Genomic DNA, 15932 nt, shown 5'->3' with positions numbered 1-15932 from the left:
CATGTGACCCCAACACCAGCTGCTCCAGAACAAAGCACTGAAATCAAGCGCTGCAAATGGTTCAGACATAACACAAAGAAATCATTCTATAACATGAAATTGGTAAATTAGCATTAACAAATAGATGTTGAAATTAAGGATGGGTTCCATTCCAAAGCCATCCCCTTTATTCCTTTTGAAGGCTGTTTTTAGTTAGTGAGAAGATGTGGGTGTGAACACATTGTTCTGGTTTCAAACAAATGTACAGCACAGGCTACATGACTACACTGCTTTTGTAGCATTTTCTGACGCTTGGTTGCGCCGTAGATCTGCTTTGTCGTGCCTCTTACTGCTTTTATTTGTTCTACAGAAAGAATATAACCAGATATGATTTTAATCATAAAAAGAGATCCATGCAGGTAGTTGAAGGTTAGAGGTTAATAAATGCACAATTTAAAATAAAAACAATTTTACATTTAGATTTCATGTTGACCACAAATATAGAAAATGTATGTAGTCTGTATTATAACTAATATGGTCACAAATTATGTGCAATTTGAGGTTGCTCCTAGCGAAGTGTTTCTCAGACTGGGGCCTCAAGATGGATCCAAGGGTGCCATAGATTTTATGGCATTTTATGAAGTATAGAAATTCGTCTTTTACGCAAATTTTACGCAATCAAAAAAAAATAACCCCAAATACCAAAAGCATTGATGTTCCAGCATAGTATAACTGAATATGTTTTTGTTTGAATTAAGTTAAGATGATATGTTTTTATTTTGGGGGGACACAAAGCGATACACTCTACACAAAGGGGGCCATACAATGAATAAAGTTTAAGAACCACTGCGCTAGTGTACATGTAGTTTCACATCTTTTGCACTATAGTGCATTCTAGTGGTGAGGACACGCCACTCTACTCAAACTACAGGACAGTGTTGTTTCCCCAAACTTCAGGACAAGTAACGGAGGACGTTTTTAATCATGTTCTTTTATTGGAATCGAGTTGTTTGTGATCCTCAGTTCACTACAAAACGATCAACTCTTCCATCCCCAGAACTACACATGGCAAGTTCAAAAACAAAGAGGCAAATCAGAATAAAAACTTTATACAGTATAAACCACCCAGTTTTAAAAAATAAAACTGCTTTAAAAAAAACTACAAATGAACATGAACAGAGATGCATGATGGGAAGGTCCAGCGATCAGTTCATCACGAAGACTCCCTGCTGTGAACACACAAGTCAACACCGAGACGGATACATTCCTGTGAGTCGTCCGCTGGCCCCATCAGTCGAGGTGTGCAGGGTTCACAGTAAAACCAGCGGCGGAAGATGGAGTCAGAACTCCTTCAGTCAGGTGTGACACATAGGGGTGCAGGTTTAATTGCTCATTGTAGGCATGGGTGATGTCCGGACTGTAGTGTGTATGGGTGCCGGCTCATCGGATCCTCTTCTGCTGTCGTGCTCGATAGATGTCGTGGATGGGAGGCGCGACAGACCCTTTGTCTTCCTCCTCATCGGAATCTGCATTTGGCCTTTTCAAGGATTTGTTTGCCACAGCGTGATTCTCCAAAGGTCCGTTTCCTTCACTGCTCGTCTCAAACTGTTTGCCAGTGATCAACTCTACAGCAGCTTCTACCGCTGGAGGAGTTACAGACAGAGTTAAAGAGAGAGAAACGAATGAGTTAAAGCATAATAAATTGAACATCTTTAAGATTTTAGCATTGCAATGTTAATCTATAAAAAAAAAAATCAGAGGATTCTGGGATACATACTCTCTGGCAGTACACATCTTCTGAGAGACTCAATCAGCTCATCGACTTGCACAAAGGGACCCTAAAAAAAAACACAAGCACGTGAAACCAAAATATAATCAATTAGAAATTTGTTAAAGAGTAAAAATGTTGTTGTACTAACTGAAAAGCAGCCCGGAGGAGGGAGGAGCTTCATGAGAATGACAGCAGTGGGTGGGACCGGAAACACTCCTCCAGGGACGGGGTGAAGTCCAGGAGCTGCCGGAATGCATCACAAAACATTTACGCATTTGAAAAGCTTTTTGTGCTTTCATGGTATAAACTTGATCCATTTACTGAATCGAAGACAGGAACTTGATATTATTAGCTTGAGCTGAACTAAAAAAAAAAAGATGCTCACGGGCGAGATGTCGTGGCTGGAAAGGGATCATCTGGCTGATGTCGGGTTTGGGGTACTCGGGTTTGCGGTCGGCCTCATCTTTTTGTGTTGGGGCAGATGGAGTGACCACAGCTTCTTGGATCATCGATGCATATTTGGCACGAGACACATCCTGCCAATAGATATATTGTTACTATAGAAACTGATACATTCATAAATGAATACTGACTATGAAAACTCCAAAAACAGAGGTTTAATAGTAGAATTTGTGATCTATGAATATTACAAACACATAATTTCCCTGCTGTCCTGAAACCTCCATATTTTGCCGTGTTTATTATATTTTTTGGATATCATTTATGACAAACATAAAGTCACCCTTTACGTTTGTCAATGGGCTTTGCGAATATCTAACCAAATAAATATATTAAAAAGTGCTTGTCAACATTGTATTTAATCATTCAAAAAGTACAGTGTTCAGTTATCATATCATAACTCATATTATAAAATATCATTGCGTATCATACCATACCGTATAATCTGATATCTATTACCATGTCATGACTCCTAGCTCACCTTGTATCCGAGGGCTTTGAGCTCGCAGGGAGAACAGGGATATAGATCCATGAACTTGTACCGGTCCACCAGCAAAGCCGTCTCCTTGCCCTCATATTCATCCTTGAAGGCCATGAAACGTCTTCGCTCCACCTTCAGAATACTGGCCAAGTCCCCGATGTTGCTCTCAAAGGCCAAGAAGCGTGCCCAAATTTCCCTGTTATTACCAGAAAAACACATAAGAAATCAGGATGATATGTTGCTCAAACACTTTTCGACACACAATGCACACAATAACAACTTTACAGGGATTAAAAATCATAATTCTTGAAAAGTAATAGCAATGCCAAGAAAAGTCTAGTCAGTTTCTCTTTAAAGGAAAAGTTCACCTAAAATAAAAAATTCTGTCATCATTTACTCATCATTTTTCTTCCAAAAGATATTAACAATAATATAACAAAACAGTTCTGGGCCACCATTGACTCCCACAGTAGGAAAATTTACAACGCCAGTTAGAAGTGCCCCAGAACTGTTTTCCTACATTCTTCAAAATATCTTATTCAACAATAAGAAATTATAAAGCATTTTTTCTTCTATGGTGGTCAATGGTGGCTAAGAACGGTTCGGTTTTGTGCTTTCTTCCGAATATCTTTGTGTTCATCAGAACAAAGAAATGTATACAGATGTGTGACAGCTCTAGGGCGAGTAAACGATGACAGAATCTTTATCTTTGGGTGAACTGTCTGTTTAAAATCTACTAGAAAAGTATCCACAAATGTAGTTCACTATATTGGACACGTTTCACTAACATCTGACAACAAGAAAGTGTGCAAGTACTATATATTCACTGTGAACAGTATATTTGATTGTTTTTGTGCGAAATGTTTGGGATGAAAGCAGACTAACCCAGACTTCTCAGGGGAAAGACTTCCAGACGTGAGCACTCTCTCAAACAGGACTCTGGTGTTGTTGTCCTCTGTGTCGGAGGGAAGGACAAACAGCTTAAAAACAAATCTGTCATTTTTTCAATCATAATTCCTGTCAAAGCTTTTCGCCCGTCTTCATTTTTGGTAATAGCCTAGCAACAGGATAAACAAGGCTGAAGTTTACTGCCTGGTAAACACCGTCTCCTAGCTATCACCTTTATAAAGGATAAGCATGGTTTGTTTGGTCTGATAAGTACTCCTGTCAGATATCATCATATCTGTGTGCAAATAAACAGCCCATCTGATAGTCAAAGAGCATAAAGGGATAGTTCATCCAAAATTTTTATTCTTTCATCGTTTGCTCATGTCATTTCATACCTGTGTAAATTACTTTGTTCTGATGAACACAGAGAAAGATATTTAGAAGAATGTTAGCCATTTTCAATTCTGTGACATATTGTGACACAAATTAAATGTTAGTCAAAGGTGCCCCAGAACTTTTGTGTTCCTAAATTCTTCAAAATATCTCACGTTGTGTTCAAAATATACCATACTTTTTTCCTACTATGGTAGTGGATGATGTCGCAGAACTGAAACTTGCTAACATTCTTACAAATATCTTTCCATGTGTTTAACGGAACAAAGAAATTGATACAGGTTTGAAACAAGCAAATTTATTTTTGGGTGAACTATCCCTTTAAGGATACGTCAACGATACGCAACCCGTCCTTGTTTTAAACCGCTTTTCACCCCACATAACCTGTACGAAATATAGATGGTGTTAAATGTGACATTAGCGCTGTGGTCAATATCATCATTGACCGTAAGGTGTGGATGAAGAGCGCTCGTACCGTTTAAGTGAGAGAGGTAATCGATGTAGGCTAAAATGTATTCAGGAATGTCGCCGTATTTCTTCAGTCCAAGCTCAAATATCTTAAAGGCCACAGATTTGTCCTGTTGACAAGAGAACGTCCGGTCAGATAATGTTGTCGCTTGTTTGGCGTGTCTGTATGTGTTCGTTTATTCAAAAAGCATTAAAAATATAATTAATTTAGACAAGAACTTGAATACAAATGTTTTGTGGGATTAAAATGTTACCTTGCTGCAGTAGTATTCCATTAAAGCAGCGGTGACGTACACATGATGCCGCGTCCGAAGGTCTTCTCTGGCTTTCTTAAAGATGGATCGGCCAGACTTGATGCCTTCAGCTCTTCTGGCGAACTTCATGTACTGAATGTAGACCTGAACAATAGACCAACGACAGGGGTTAGACTCCGTAAACAAAATCAAGTGGTTATGGATTAAGTAGATATAGCATTTGTGTCTATGTTATGGCTCACCAGGGTAGGGTCGATATCTTCTATCTCCAAGAGGCGGTTGTATATACTATGAACCTTTTCGTGCTTCATACGACTCTGAAACACAAAACAATATTATTAAAGCTCAAATGTAGAATAACACAAAAAACATAAGCAGACTTTTCTTAATTTTAAGATCTTGGGCACCATAGACTTCCATAGTAGGAAAAACTACTATGGTAGTTAATGGTGCCCCTAAACTGTTCAGCTTCCAACATTCCTTAAACATCTTTTATTTTCTGTTCAACAGAACAAAGATTTTAAAACAGTTTGGATGAACTTGAGGGTGACCAAATGATGACAGAATTTTATTTTTGCGTGAACCGTCCCTTTCAGAAGCAAACCGATTTTTATGTCTTATAAGAAAGCTGTTTACGAGTTGGGTAAGAAAAAAATATATATATAAATTAAAACAAGATTATTTGTTTTACCCCAATGGCAAACAGCTTTTTCTTGTTTTAAGTACTGTTTTAAACTTAAAGGTCCAGTGTTGAATTTTAGTGGCATCTAGTGGTGTGGTTGTGAACTTTAACCAGTGGTTCAGTCCACCCCTCCCCTTTAAAGCACCACGGTGGCTGACACAGGACTACGATGTTGTTACATTTTCGCTTCTTGCCAAAGGAGATAATTTTTTTACAAATAGCACTCTGTCGAGCAATTTGTCTTTTAATGACTACTGTAGAAACAACATGAGGAATTTCCATTTAAAGGTGATGTATGTATATAGAAAAAGGTCATTCTCAGATAAAAAAAAAAAACATAAGACCTCATTATGTAAGGTCTTTAAACACCCCTGAAGACAGTTAAGTATATTATATTGCATGTCTGTCAATAGATACTCCAAAAATTATACACGGCACCTTTAAAAAATATATAAAAAGACAAACGCCTTTGTTTCTCAAGTAAAATGTATCTCCTCTCAAGGTTATTTACATAAGACGTACAAACTGGACACTTTTGTTTTCCCAGTGTTGCCCTTTAAACCATGACACTATCTGTATAAGGTCAGTTCGACAGGTCTCACCTCTTCATAGTCTGCAAAAGAGAAATAAAGAAGCATGTTCTTCTTAAGAAGAGTTCCTATAGCACGCTCGTAAATGTTTGCTGCCTCGTCACTGAACAGCTTTGCATTATTCATGTCCTGAAACAGAACATACCACAATATAACGTTAAAGAAAGACAAAACATGCTGTTTTTAAATCAAAAGACTTACATGTGTGGACAGAGGTCAGACAGAGTTGTGTACTAAAAGTAATGTACAAACTAACCCCTTTTTCTGCCAGAAGTTTACTGGATTGTTCCAGGTACTGGGCAGCCTCGTACCAGATGTCAGGATGATGTCCAAGTACCAAAAGGCACTGCTCAAAGGCAAACATAACTAGAGAAAAAAACAAATAACTTCAGTGAAAACATCACCAGACATTATCAGTATGTGTGTTCTCAGGGATTGAACCCATCTTGGTGGTGCCAAGCTAAATTCAACCAATGTCTAAATCCTACCATAGCAGATTTTACATTGTGTTCTGCAATGAGATACTCTAAAAGAGAATAAAACGGCAATTGGTTGATCGTGGTTCTCACTAATGTATAAGAAGCTTAAATAGAAAGTTCATCCAATCATTAAAATTCGTTCTCGCCAGCTTATCATTTTAAAGCCGTTTGACTTTCTTTCTTCCGCAGAATACAAAAGAAGATATTTCGAAGAATGCCGGTAACTGAACAGTACCGGCACTCATTCACTTCTATTGTACAGAGTCAAAACCAATGCAAGTGAATGGGGGCCAGTTAACAACATACTTTAAAATATCTTCTTTTGTGTTGTGTGGAATAAAGAAAGCCATACAGGTTTGAAATTTTTTGGGTGAGAAACGTCCAGGTAGTATAGTGGTTGAGAGACCTCTTTTAGTGATGAGGGTCTGGTCTTCAGTCCGCAGCGGGTTGCTCTTTTCCCATTGGATGTATTTCTTCCACATCTCCACCTGCTGGGCCTCCTGTGGGGAGTTCTGAGGCGGCACTGAGGGGGCGTTCCGGTCTAGACCCTTCATCACTGTCTCGTACTCCTGCAGGAGACATCATCATTATGAGACAGAAAGAACCAGGAGGAACGTAACAAAAAGAGGTTGGATGCTAGTGCGTTCAATGAAGTGTTTTTTTTTATAAGAAAATATAACTATGGTAGGTCAGTCTTGCTGTGTTATAAAATGCTGTGTTATAAAATGCAATAGTATTACATAGAGTTGTTCAGGATAAGCCCATCGTTCTTTCACTTTCAATTTCCCAATATATCAAACAAAATAAGTAACAGTACATATCTAAACAATAATAGCAGTGAAGTGTGATCCTCCAAAGATGCCGGCGCCAGTGAAACATAAGCAGTACTTCAGCTTCACATTCTCTATATAAGTGTCTCAATTTAATGTCTAAGGGAGCCTCAGGATTAAAATTATTTCAAATAAGACATTGGCAGCTTGAGATTCACAGGTGTATAATTTTTCTTATATAAAAACACTGTGACAGTTATGGTCTATTAAATGTGATTAAACTGTCACTCTTGTATAACTCATGGTATGAGTTCGATTTTAATATAAAAAAATATTTCTTTGTTAGTGTTTTCAAACAAAGCCTTGAGAAGCTGCTGAGCAAATATAAGTAAAAGCACACAGTAAATCGGCAGAGTTAAAAAAGAGCAAATTAACACTCAGTGTGGATAACATAAACACTGTGAGAGTTAATTTGACCTTTTTTAAAACTGGCGATTTTGCTGTGCAGGTGTTAAACTGACCTTCGCGACTCTCCTGGCGTTCATGTAGTCTCTGCTCCGATCTTCAATCATCTTTTTGGCCAAGTGCACATTTATTCCCTTTAAAAAAAAAAGTAAATTTCATTCATTTGAAGCAAAATTTTCCAGCAAAAATTCAAAAATAAATATTGTTGCCAAAGAAATTACTATAAAACAAAAATGGGTTCAAATTAGGGGGATCAAACGATTAATCGCGATTAATCACATCCAGAATAACAGTTTGTGTTTACATAATATATGTCTGTGTACTACTGTGCATATAACCTTTGTGTTTATGTACACATATATGCAATTATTTAAGAAAAATATAAAATACAAAAATTTATAATCGTTTATATGTTATTTAAATAATAGGTAAATATAAATAATTCACCTAAAAAAAAAATATCTATATATATTTATATATACACATTTATGTGAATGTTTTTGTATATATAAATACAAAATTAAAATGGCAAATACACGTACGCTTATTATATAAACACAAACTTTTATTCTGAATGCAATTAATCACGATTAATTGTTTGACAGCCCTGGTTCAAATAAAAAACAAGTATTCATCCGTGCGTTGTTCTAAACCTGTATGAAAGCCCCCATTTACTTCCACTGTATGGAACCAAAACCACTGACACATTTCCCTAAATATCTTCTTTGGTGTTCCACAGAAGAAAGACTCGCACACAGGTTTTTAACAACACGAGTGTGAATAAATGATGACAGAATTTGAACCATCCCTTTAAAGACGATCTTTATGAAACAGTCACAGACTCACCTCTTCATATTTACTGTAATCCCTCCAGAGCTGCTCAATATTAATCATGGGATTGACACAGCCCCTCTGGTACACACGTCTGACGGCCGTGATGCGCTGATTCTCTGCGTATGACCCCACGGCCTCACTACAGAAGATATAAAGATCTCTTCAAACGCTCTGTATCCCCTCATAAACTATTTGAATGACATTGAGAATCTGCACTGTATACTCACACTCCCTTGAGGAAATTGATGTAATCCACCCAAATCTAAAAGAGCAAACCAGGTGTGAGTATTTGACAGAGAAACCACAGCAAAAATTCAAGATCAATTAGCTGACAGAGTTCTCACCTGATAGGACATGATCTCCATACCGATCTTATCCAAAGCAAAATCATACGCCTGCGCCATCTTTTCCCTGACAAACAGCACCGCATGTAAGTGACATTCTGTGTTTCTGCTATACAATCGACTAACAGGTATACGTTGTCCTATACGACCATAAGATGAAGGATGTGACATACTTATAGCTGGGCAGTTTCCCTTTGGTTTCACGGACGTAGGAGAGGTAGCACTTCCACAGGTCAATGTGCAGAACCTTCATTAAGCACCTCTGAAATAACTGAACGAGACATTGACATGCAATTAAATTCATCACTTTCATATCTGATTTAAGACACAACACAGCTTTACACTAAAATGAATACTAAATTATTCCCACAAAATGATTCTTAAAGCTACAATGCTTCAAATATATATTACGTTTTTTACACATAGATTAAAACCAGACAACGTGAGAAGTAAACTGTATCAAGATACCATGGAACTGAATGAAGAACATATACCGTCTTATACATTATATCATATAAGCTCATCTAACAGCACAGCATCTTAAAGAATACATTTACGCAGACAGATCTATGGCATTAGATGTATTATAATAAAGGGTCATTATTGTACAAATAACATAAGCCTATGATCAAAGCTGACATTTTGATATCTGATGTCTGGTTTGCAGCTGACAGAACATATCTAATATAAAAAAAAGATTTTTTTATTTTTATGTAACCGAATCATCATCAGAAATTATAATTATTATTCAGAACTTATATTAAATTGTGTATTGCCAAAAAATCACAATGCTCTTATGCTCAGTAATATGCAACAGATTTGTATGTGCATTAAAACGACAATATATTCATACTATTTATGATAATATTTCTATATTTTAATACATGTTACAGGTTTTTAAAACCTTTATTTATTTTCATAATTTTGCCCCTAACAACTGTTACAGTACCCGTAGCTCTCTGAACGCTTACAGATGAGTGTGGTGGTAAAAACAGGTTCTTACCTTTTCAACCTTGTCATAGTTTTTAGCCTTGATCTGTGGACACATTTGAAAACCAACATATTAAAGTGAACATATGTGCAGCTAAATTGATATCTCTCTCACGCACATGCACACAAATAATCCCTTTTGAGGTCAACAATGTGACATTCACACAAACCTGTATAATAATACCTGTTATAACGAATAATGATTCCTACTGGCTGATACATCAACCTGTTTGATAAATGTGTCCATTTTACCAATATTTGCCAGAGTGCATTCCATGCCTGACTGTTTCATTACCAAAAGTGGTCGACAGTCTCACTCGAAATGTATGAATAGTCTTGTCAAGAGATAATGTATGTATAAAACATGCAGTCTGTGTAACATCAAAAAGCAATTCTTATACTGGCCATTCTTTACTATGAGATGTACCTAAAACCCAACCCCCCCAAAAAAAGAAAATAGAATTTGTCCCTCAAAAGGTTTTGGATCATGGTGAAAATGTGACACTAGAAAAATACACGTCAGTGTTGGCACAAAGCCAAAATACATCCTAAAGTCTAACAAATAAGTAAAAGACTTGCGTTTGCATGTGGATACAGCCACACACATGGGAAAACTGAAGAAAATGATAAACCCGTGTTGTCTTTATGTCTGTCTCTCATCACAGATAAGATGTGTTCATAAGATGTTAAGTGCTGGAAATCTAATGCTCAAAACAAGACTGATGCAAGAACACAAAAACACTGCGAGACAATAACTCATAATACAAAAAATCATTTATTTATTTAGTACAACACAAACATGTGTTGGTAAGACTTTACAATTGTATTTTTTAACAATTAGTTATGCGTTTGGGGCACAGCTCTCTCAAAAATGACAATTTTGTCATCATTTACTCACCCTCAGGTTGTTTCAAACCTCTATAAATTTCTTTGTTCTGCTGAACACAAAGGAAGGAGTTGCTAGAAATCCTCATTGACTCCCATAATGGGGAAAATACTATTGGAGTCAATTGGGGATGAAATCTGTTTGGACATTCTTCCAAATGTCTTCCTTTGTGTATAGCAGAACAAATATTATGATACACGTTTGGAACAATCTAACGGTGAGTATGGTGACTGAATTTATTTTTATTTTTGAGTAAACACTATGTCTACAACATTTATTAAAACACTTAAAATCAAACATAATTGTTAACATTAGTTAATAAATAGAAACCTAAAATGAATAATTGTTAAGACATTTAATGGGATTAGGTAAGGGATAATGTACAGGAAGCCGGTTGTTATCACAGAAATAAGCCCCTACAGTGTGACCAGGACCCGACGAGATGGGTCTTGTATCACACTGAAGGGGCTTATTTTGCAATAACAGCCGGCTGCTTGTACATTATCACACTTATTACATGGCCACTTGCCACATTAGAAAAAAACTGGACATAAAATGTGAATTTGAAATGTTTTACTAGCTCATTTTTACTTCATGCAGACCTTCCGTGAGGAAAAGCCGTTTACTTTTGATTTTAAGGTAAGTAACGACGTTCAAATGTCACAATGTTATTATAAGACATATTTATATTTAATTTGTAAAGAAAACTGTCAAAATGATTTGCTGCATCTTGGTCACCGTGCGTTATTAGTTTTGAGAGGTTGTTATCTGGGAATAACGAACCTGGAAATGTTGCGACTGGCCAATCAGAATCGAGCATTCCAAAGAGCCGTGTAATAACAAGGATTATTACATGCTGAAAAACAATATTGCTCACTGTTATTTCATGTTTGCTAATGCATTTACAAATGTTATGAAATGCAACCTTATTGTAGTGTTACTCATGTATTTGCTGCAGTTACGTAGTTGTCAAGTAATGTGTACGTACATAAAACAATAACATTCTGAGGGCAACTTAGAATAATGTGCATATTATTAGATCTTGAATTTTAAATGCTGAAAAAAACTAACTCAAGGCCAAACTGCCCTACACTTCTTAGTTTACGATTATTAAGACAAGGAAAACATTTCAAGCAACATTTTCTGCTAATAATATCACATGCACAAACATTTGCATAAATAAAACTTACACAGACCTACAAAAATTTTCTGTTGTTATGATAAACTGAGTAAAATGATCAGATAATGCAAACCAATGAGTGACAGCGATATGTCGCTCTCAGTAAGTCTGTGAATAACAGTGATTTGACCACAAAATTAAAGTGTACAGAATTAATTTGCATACACACATTTGCCACCTTAGTAATATAGCTGAATATCCTAAAAATTGTTGTACGTATATAAAATGTGTGGTCACAACTATATACAGAATTTAGCACCGGAACTATATCTTTTAAAATAAATATATTCAGGCTGTTTGATAGGTTTTCTTAAGAGATGATGCAAGATTTAAGCACACAAGTACTGCTACTAAAGTGGGGTTATATAACATTTTGGCCTGGTTTCATAAACAATGCTTAGCCTAAGCCAGGACTATGCCTTAGTTCATTTAGGATATTGAAGTTGCTTTTATTAAAATGCCATAGAAAAAACTGATGTGCATCTAGAGACAAAACAATGGCACTGACATATTTTAAAATATGTCAGGGCAAGTTATTTTTAGTTGAGACAGCTCAAAATTCATCTTAGGGTGGGACTAGTCTTGAGCCACGTCTGTGAAACCTGGGCTTAGATTTGTGCTGTAAAGCCAGTACATGATACTCGACAACAATAATGAAAAGCGTGTGTGGACATGTACGTAATTCTGTGGTACAAGACAAAAACAGATGGTTAGACAGAATCAGGAGGATAAACAAGTGAATCTGATGGTCCCATATGTATGCCAAACAGGCCATCAATTTAAAGGCATTATGTTAAAGATTTTGGTGCAGTTTAGATTTACAGTCGATAAAGAAAATGATTTCTGTTAGTAAAATGTTAAACACACAGCTAATTGACTGCACACAAAATGCAATTTCTCTAGTTTTTTATTTGTTGAAGTTGGCAGTTTTGTCTCTATGTACAGATAATCCACACCACCATCACCAGCATGCAAACACTGTGGGGGAATGATGATTGTGATGTGGACAATTTCAACTAAGATCGGGCAAAATGAATGTGAAGCACAGCACACAAGCACATGGTTCTTGACACATGCATGCGCACACTCACACTGAAAACTCTGAAACTGACACAAAACTACAACGCACATTACAACCGAAAGCCAGACTTGTTACACTTGAGCTTAATTTTATTACTGCAGGTAAAATAATTCAGTCAAGTCAAAACCCTGCAGATCTGACAAAAATATCTCTGGTAAGAATGCCCAAACATGTAGCAACTCATCCGATCCAACAACAGTATGGGAACACTATATTTAGAAATAACCTGTCCCTGGTTGTTTGATAAAAATGCCAATAACACACACAAAAAATATATCATAATTTGTGTATTATTATGATAAATCACATTTATAGAAGAAAAGAAAACATTTTCAGTAAGATCATATCATATTTAACAAAGCCCCAAATCTCCAATCGATTGGACGCATAATTCATGCTGATGCCCAAAACGTGTTTAAGAGAGAAAAGGATTGAGATTATTTGTGAAAGTCACTGATTTAGATAGTAAGATAAGAACTATCATTTTATAGTATTGATTAAAAAAACGATAAATTAAAATCCCATTACTAATAAAAAAGATTCCACAAATAAAGGTAGCATGAAAATTCCTTTTTAATAAAACCCCACATTTAAAATAAGTGGAAAACTTAAAATTTGCATTCTATTGTTGTTACAACTAAAGCGCACGGTTTACAAACGGCAGGACATTTAATGCCTTTACAAGCTTTTTCCAATCGATGTTTTTATTTATTTACATGCTTTTAATGCAGAAAGAATAGTCTCTTCAAAATGGTTGATACACTTTTGTTGTTGTTGAAATAATCAAAATTTAGCACAGCACGTGTATCTGTGAAAGCTTGGTTAACATGTATTAATGCTTCCAATGCCATGTGTAAGATACTTACCATTACAACAAGCCATACAAGGCCTATTTGATATGACAGAACCGAATGTGGCCAGTTGTCGTGTTCTGTGTTGCGTACTTTTCATATAAGTTATATTCTTGTCTGGAATTTGATAGTAAAACTTGATATTATGTACTTTACGTAAACGACTATATCTGACAGACTACAACACTGAATGTGAAATGAAGGACAAAAGACTAAAATGGGCAAAATCTTGAATAATTACAAACCACAACAACCTCAAAGAAATGACACAGGAGGCAAGAAATTGACACACGTAATAAAGGCTAAAGCACTCCAATACTATTAAAATTGTTTTAATGCTGTTGCAGATAAAACATGCAACAAAATCACCTCAGAAACTGAAAGGTATAAGAAAAAGAATAACTTCAGAACCCCTACGTGATACAAGCTAGAAGTGTTTCTCTGTTGTGCGTGTTGTTGTGTGAATATCACATTGTTGATCAAAATGGCGATAAGCATTGTCATGCACAGATATGAAAACTTGATCAAATCAAAATAAAAGTTAACCTCAGCTTCAATGAATAGCTTCCAGAATCTGCCCGAACTGGGAAACTGGGCGACAAGTCGCTCGTATGTCTTCCTTGCTTTGTCTATGGGTTGATTCTAAAAGAAGTAAAATGCATTTACATACATAATCATACAGGACTGCATGTCCCGGTTTACATTTAACAGAATCCGATGCGCTGTTAGAGACCCTCCCGTTGCCCCCCCCCGTACCCACCCCACCAAACATGTTACCCCAGGTAGAAGAGAATGCAACCCTGCGTCACTAAACCTGTGCTTCTCGAATCAGTATGCTCCAAGCGTCGAGGTCATACGGATTTTCTTCCAATTTCTTCTCTGCTTTCTTAACCTTCTCTGGGATGTACTCTGCCGCCTGTGGAGGAAAAGTGCCAAATGTTATTCGTAATATAATGAACTGTTTAATACCCAAACGCTGCACTGCAGATACAAAACTGGCTAGCTTCAAAATGTGAATTACAGACGGAAACATTTGTAGACTAATTTTTGCCTTTTTTTTTGTCTAAGTAGGGTACAACTCAAATGTGCAGCAGTGAGCAAAGATAAGTAAATCTACTAGTGCACATGAGATTTTAGCAATATAGCCTATACTAAACTAGATCAGGTGAACCCAAGGTGCCAACTAACCTTTAAAACAACAGATTCGCGTTTAAAATGTCTGCTGTCTACGTAGGGCACAAACTAGGGTTTGAAACGGACCCAGGGACTGATGCGTTCTCGGCCTTTATATCTTGATATACTAAAGATAAATTTACTGTGTAATGCATTAACGAATTTCTCAATAAATATGTGGATCACTGTGAACATTTGAGAAACCTTAACTGATTGCATTGGCTGTTGTAAAGTAACACCGCCATCACCGAAGAAACAGCATTATAATGCCTGGCTATCTGTTAAACTACCTCAACAAATCCCTTAAAATATCTAAGTGGTTAAAATGATGACTTTATACGATGCATCCAATGAATGAGGCATAAAAACAAACATTCGGTCATACACTTAGGCGTGATCTCACTAACTAGGCCGCAAAGAAAATGACTCGAACACTCCGTTTAGATCTTTATGTTACCTGGTCTGGAGCAGTTTCAGTGGACATGTTGAAATATGAATGTGGTCCAAATGATAAACTGTCGACTACTGTAAAATAACAAATACAATGGCCGCAAACTGTTTTAATAAAGCATTGTTTATTTTTGCAGACTCTTTGTGCGGCCTCGCATCTCTGTCCGTTCGTTAAAATGGCAGCGGTGTGCCGTGAACACACACAGACCAAGGCCACGCCCACCGGAAACACTTTTAAATAAACGATTTCAAATGAACTTCTACACATAGAAATTAAAAACGATATGCAAACATTCAAAGTGCACTTATTATGTGTAGTTAAAGAAAATAAATAAACTTCTAGAAACAAAATAGCTATTAACAAATTACAAAAACGAATGATTATTTTTTTAACATTAGATATCACATCTCATAAATACACACACATAAAGTAATTTATTACATTTCAAAAATATAAAATCACA

At 36.4% G+C, this 15932-nt stretch overlaps 1 protein-coding gene across 1 annotated transcript; it reads right to left on the bottom strand.

Annotated features, from left to right (window-relative positions):
- Nucleotides 1-950: 950 nt before the first annotated feature.
- cstf3 (cleavage stimulation factor, 3' pre-RNA, subunit 3) lies at nucleotides 951-15660 on the bottom strand. Its single transcript, XM_056766023.1, has 21 exons — nucleotides 15476-15660; nucleotides 14660-14761; nucleotides 14392-14487; nucleotides 9861-9893; nucleotides 9031-9128; nucleotides 8858-8924; nucleotides 8741-8775; nucleotides 8526-8652; nucleotides 7736-7813; nucleotides 6851-7013; nucleotides 6222-6331; nucleotides 5978-6094; nucleotides 4936-5010; nucleotides 4694-4837; nucleotides 4447-4549; nucleotides 3576-3645; nucleotides 2691-2886; nucleotides 2136-2286; nucleotides 1899-1993; nucleotides 1757-1817; nucleotides 951-1622 (listed from the first exon to the last, which is right to left on the bottom strand). The coding sequence occupies exons 1-21, from the start codon at nucleotides 15500-15502 to the stop codon at nucleotides 1420-1422; spliced, it is 2151 nt and encodes a 716-aa protein (XP_056622001.1). The 5' UTR covers nucleotides 15503-15660; the 3' UTR covers nucleotides 951-1419.
- Between the last annotated feature and the right edge of the window lie 272 nt (nucleotides 15661-15932).

The sequence above is a fragment of the Triplophysa dalaica genome, chromosome 14, assembly GCF_015846415.1.
Source record: "Triplophysa dalaica isolate WHDGS20190420 chromosome 14, ASM1584641v1, whole genome shotgun sequence".
NCBI lineage: Eukaryota > Metazoa > Chordata > Actinopteri > Cypriniformes > Nemacheilidae > Triplophysa > Triplophysa dalaica.
The sequence above is the reverse complement of the archived record's forward strand: the minus strand, read 5'-3'. Positions and strand labels throughout refer to the sequence as shown.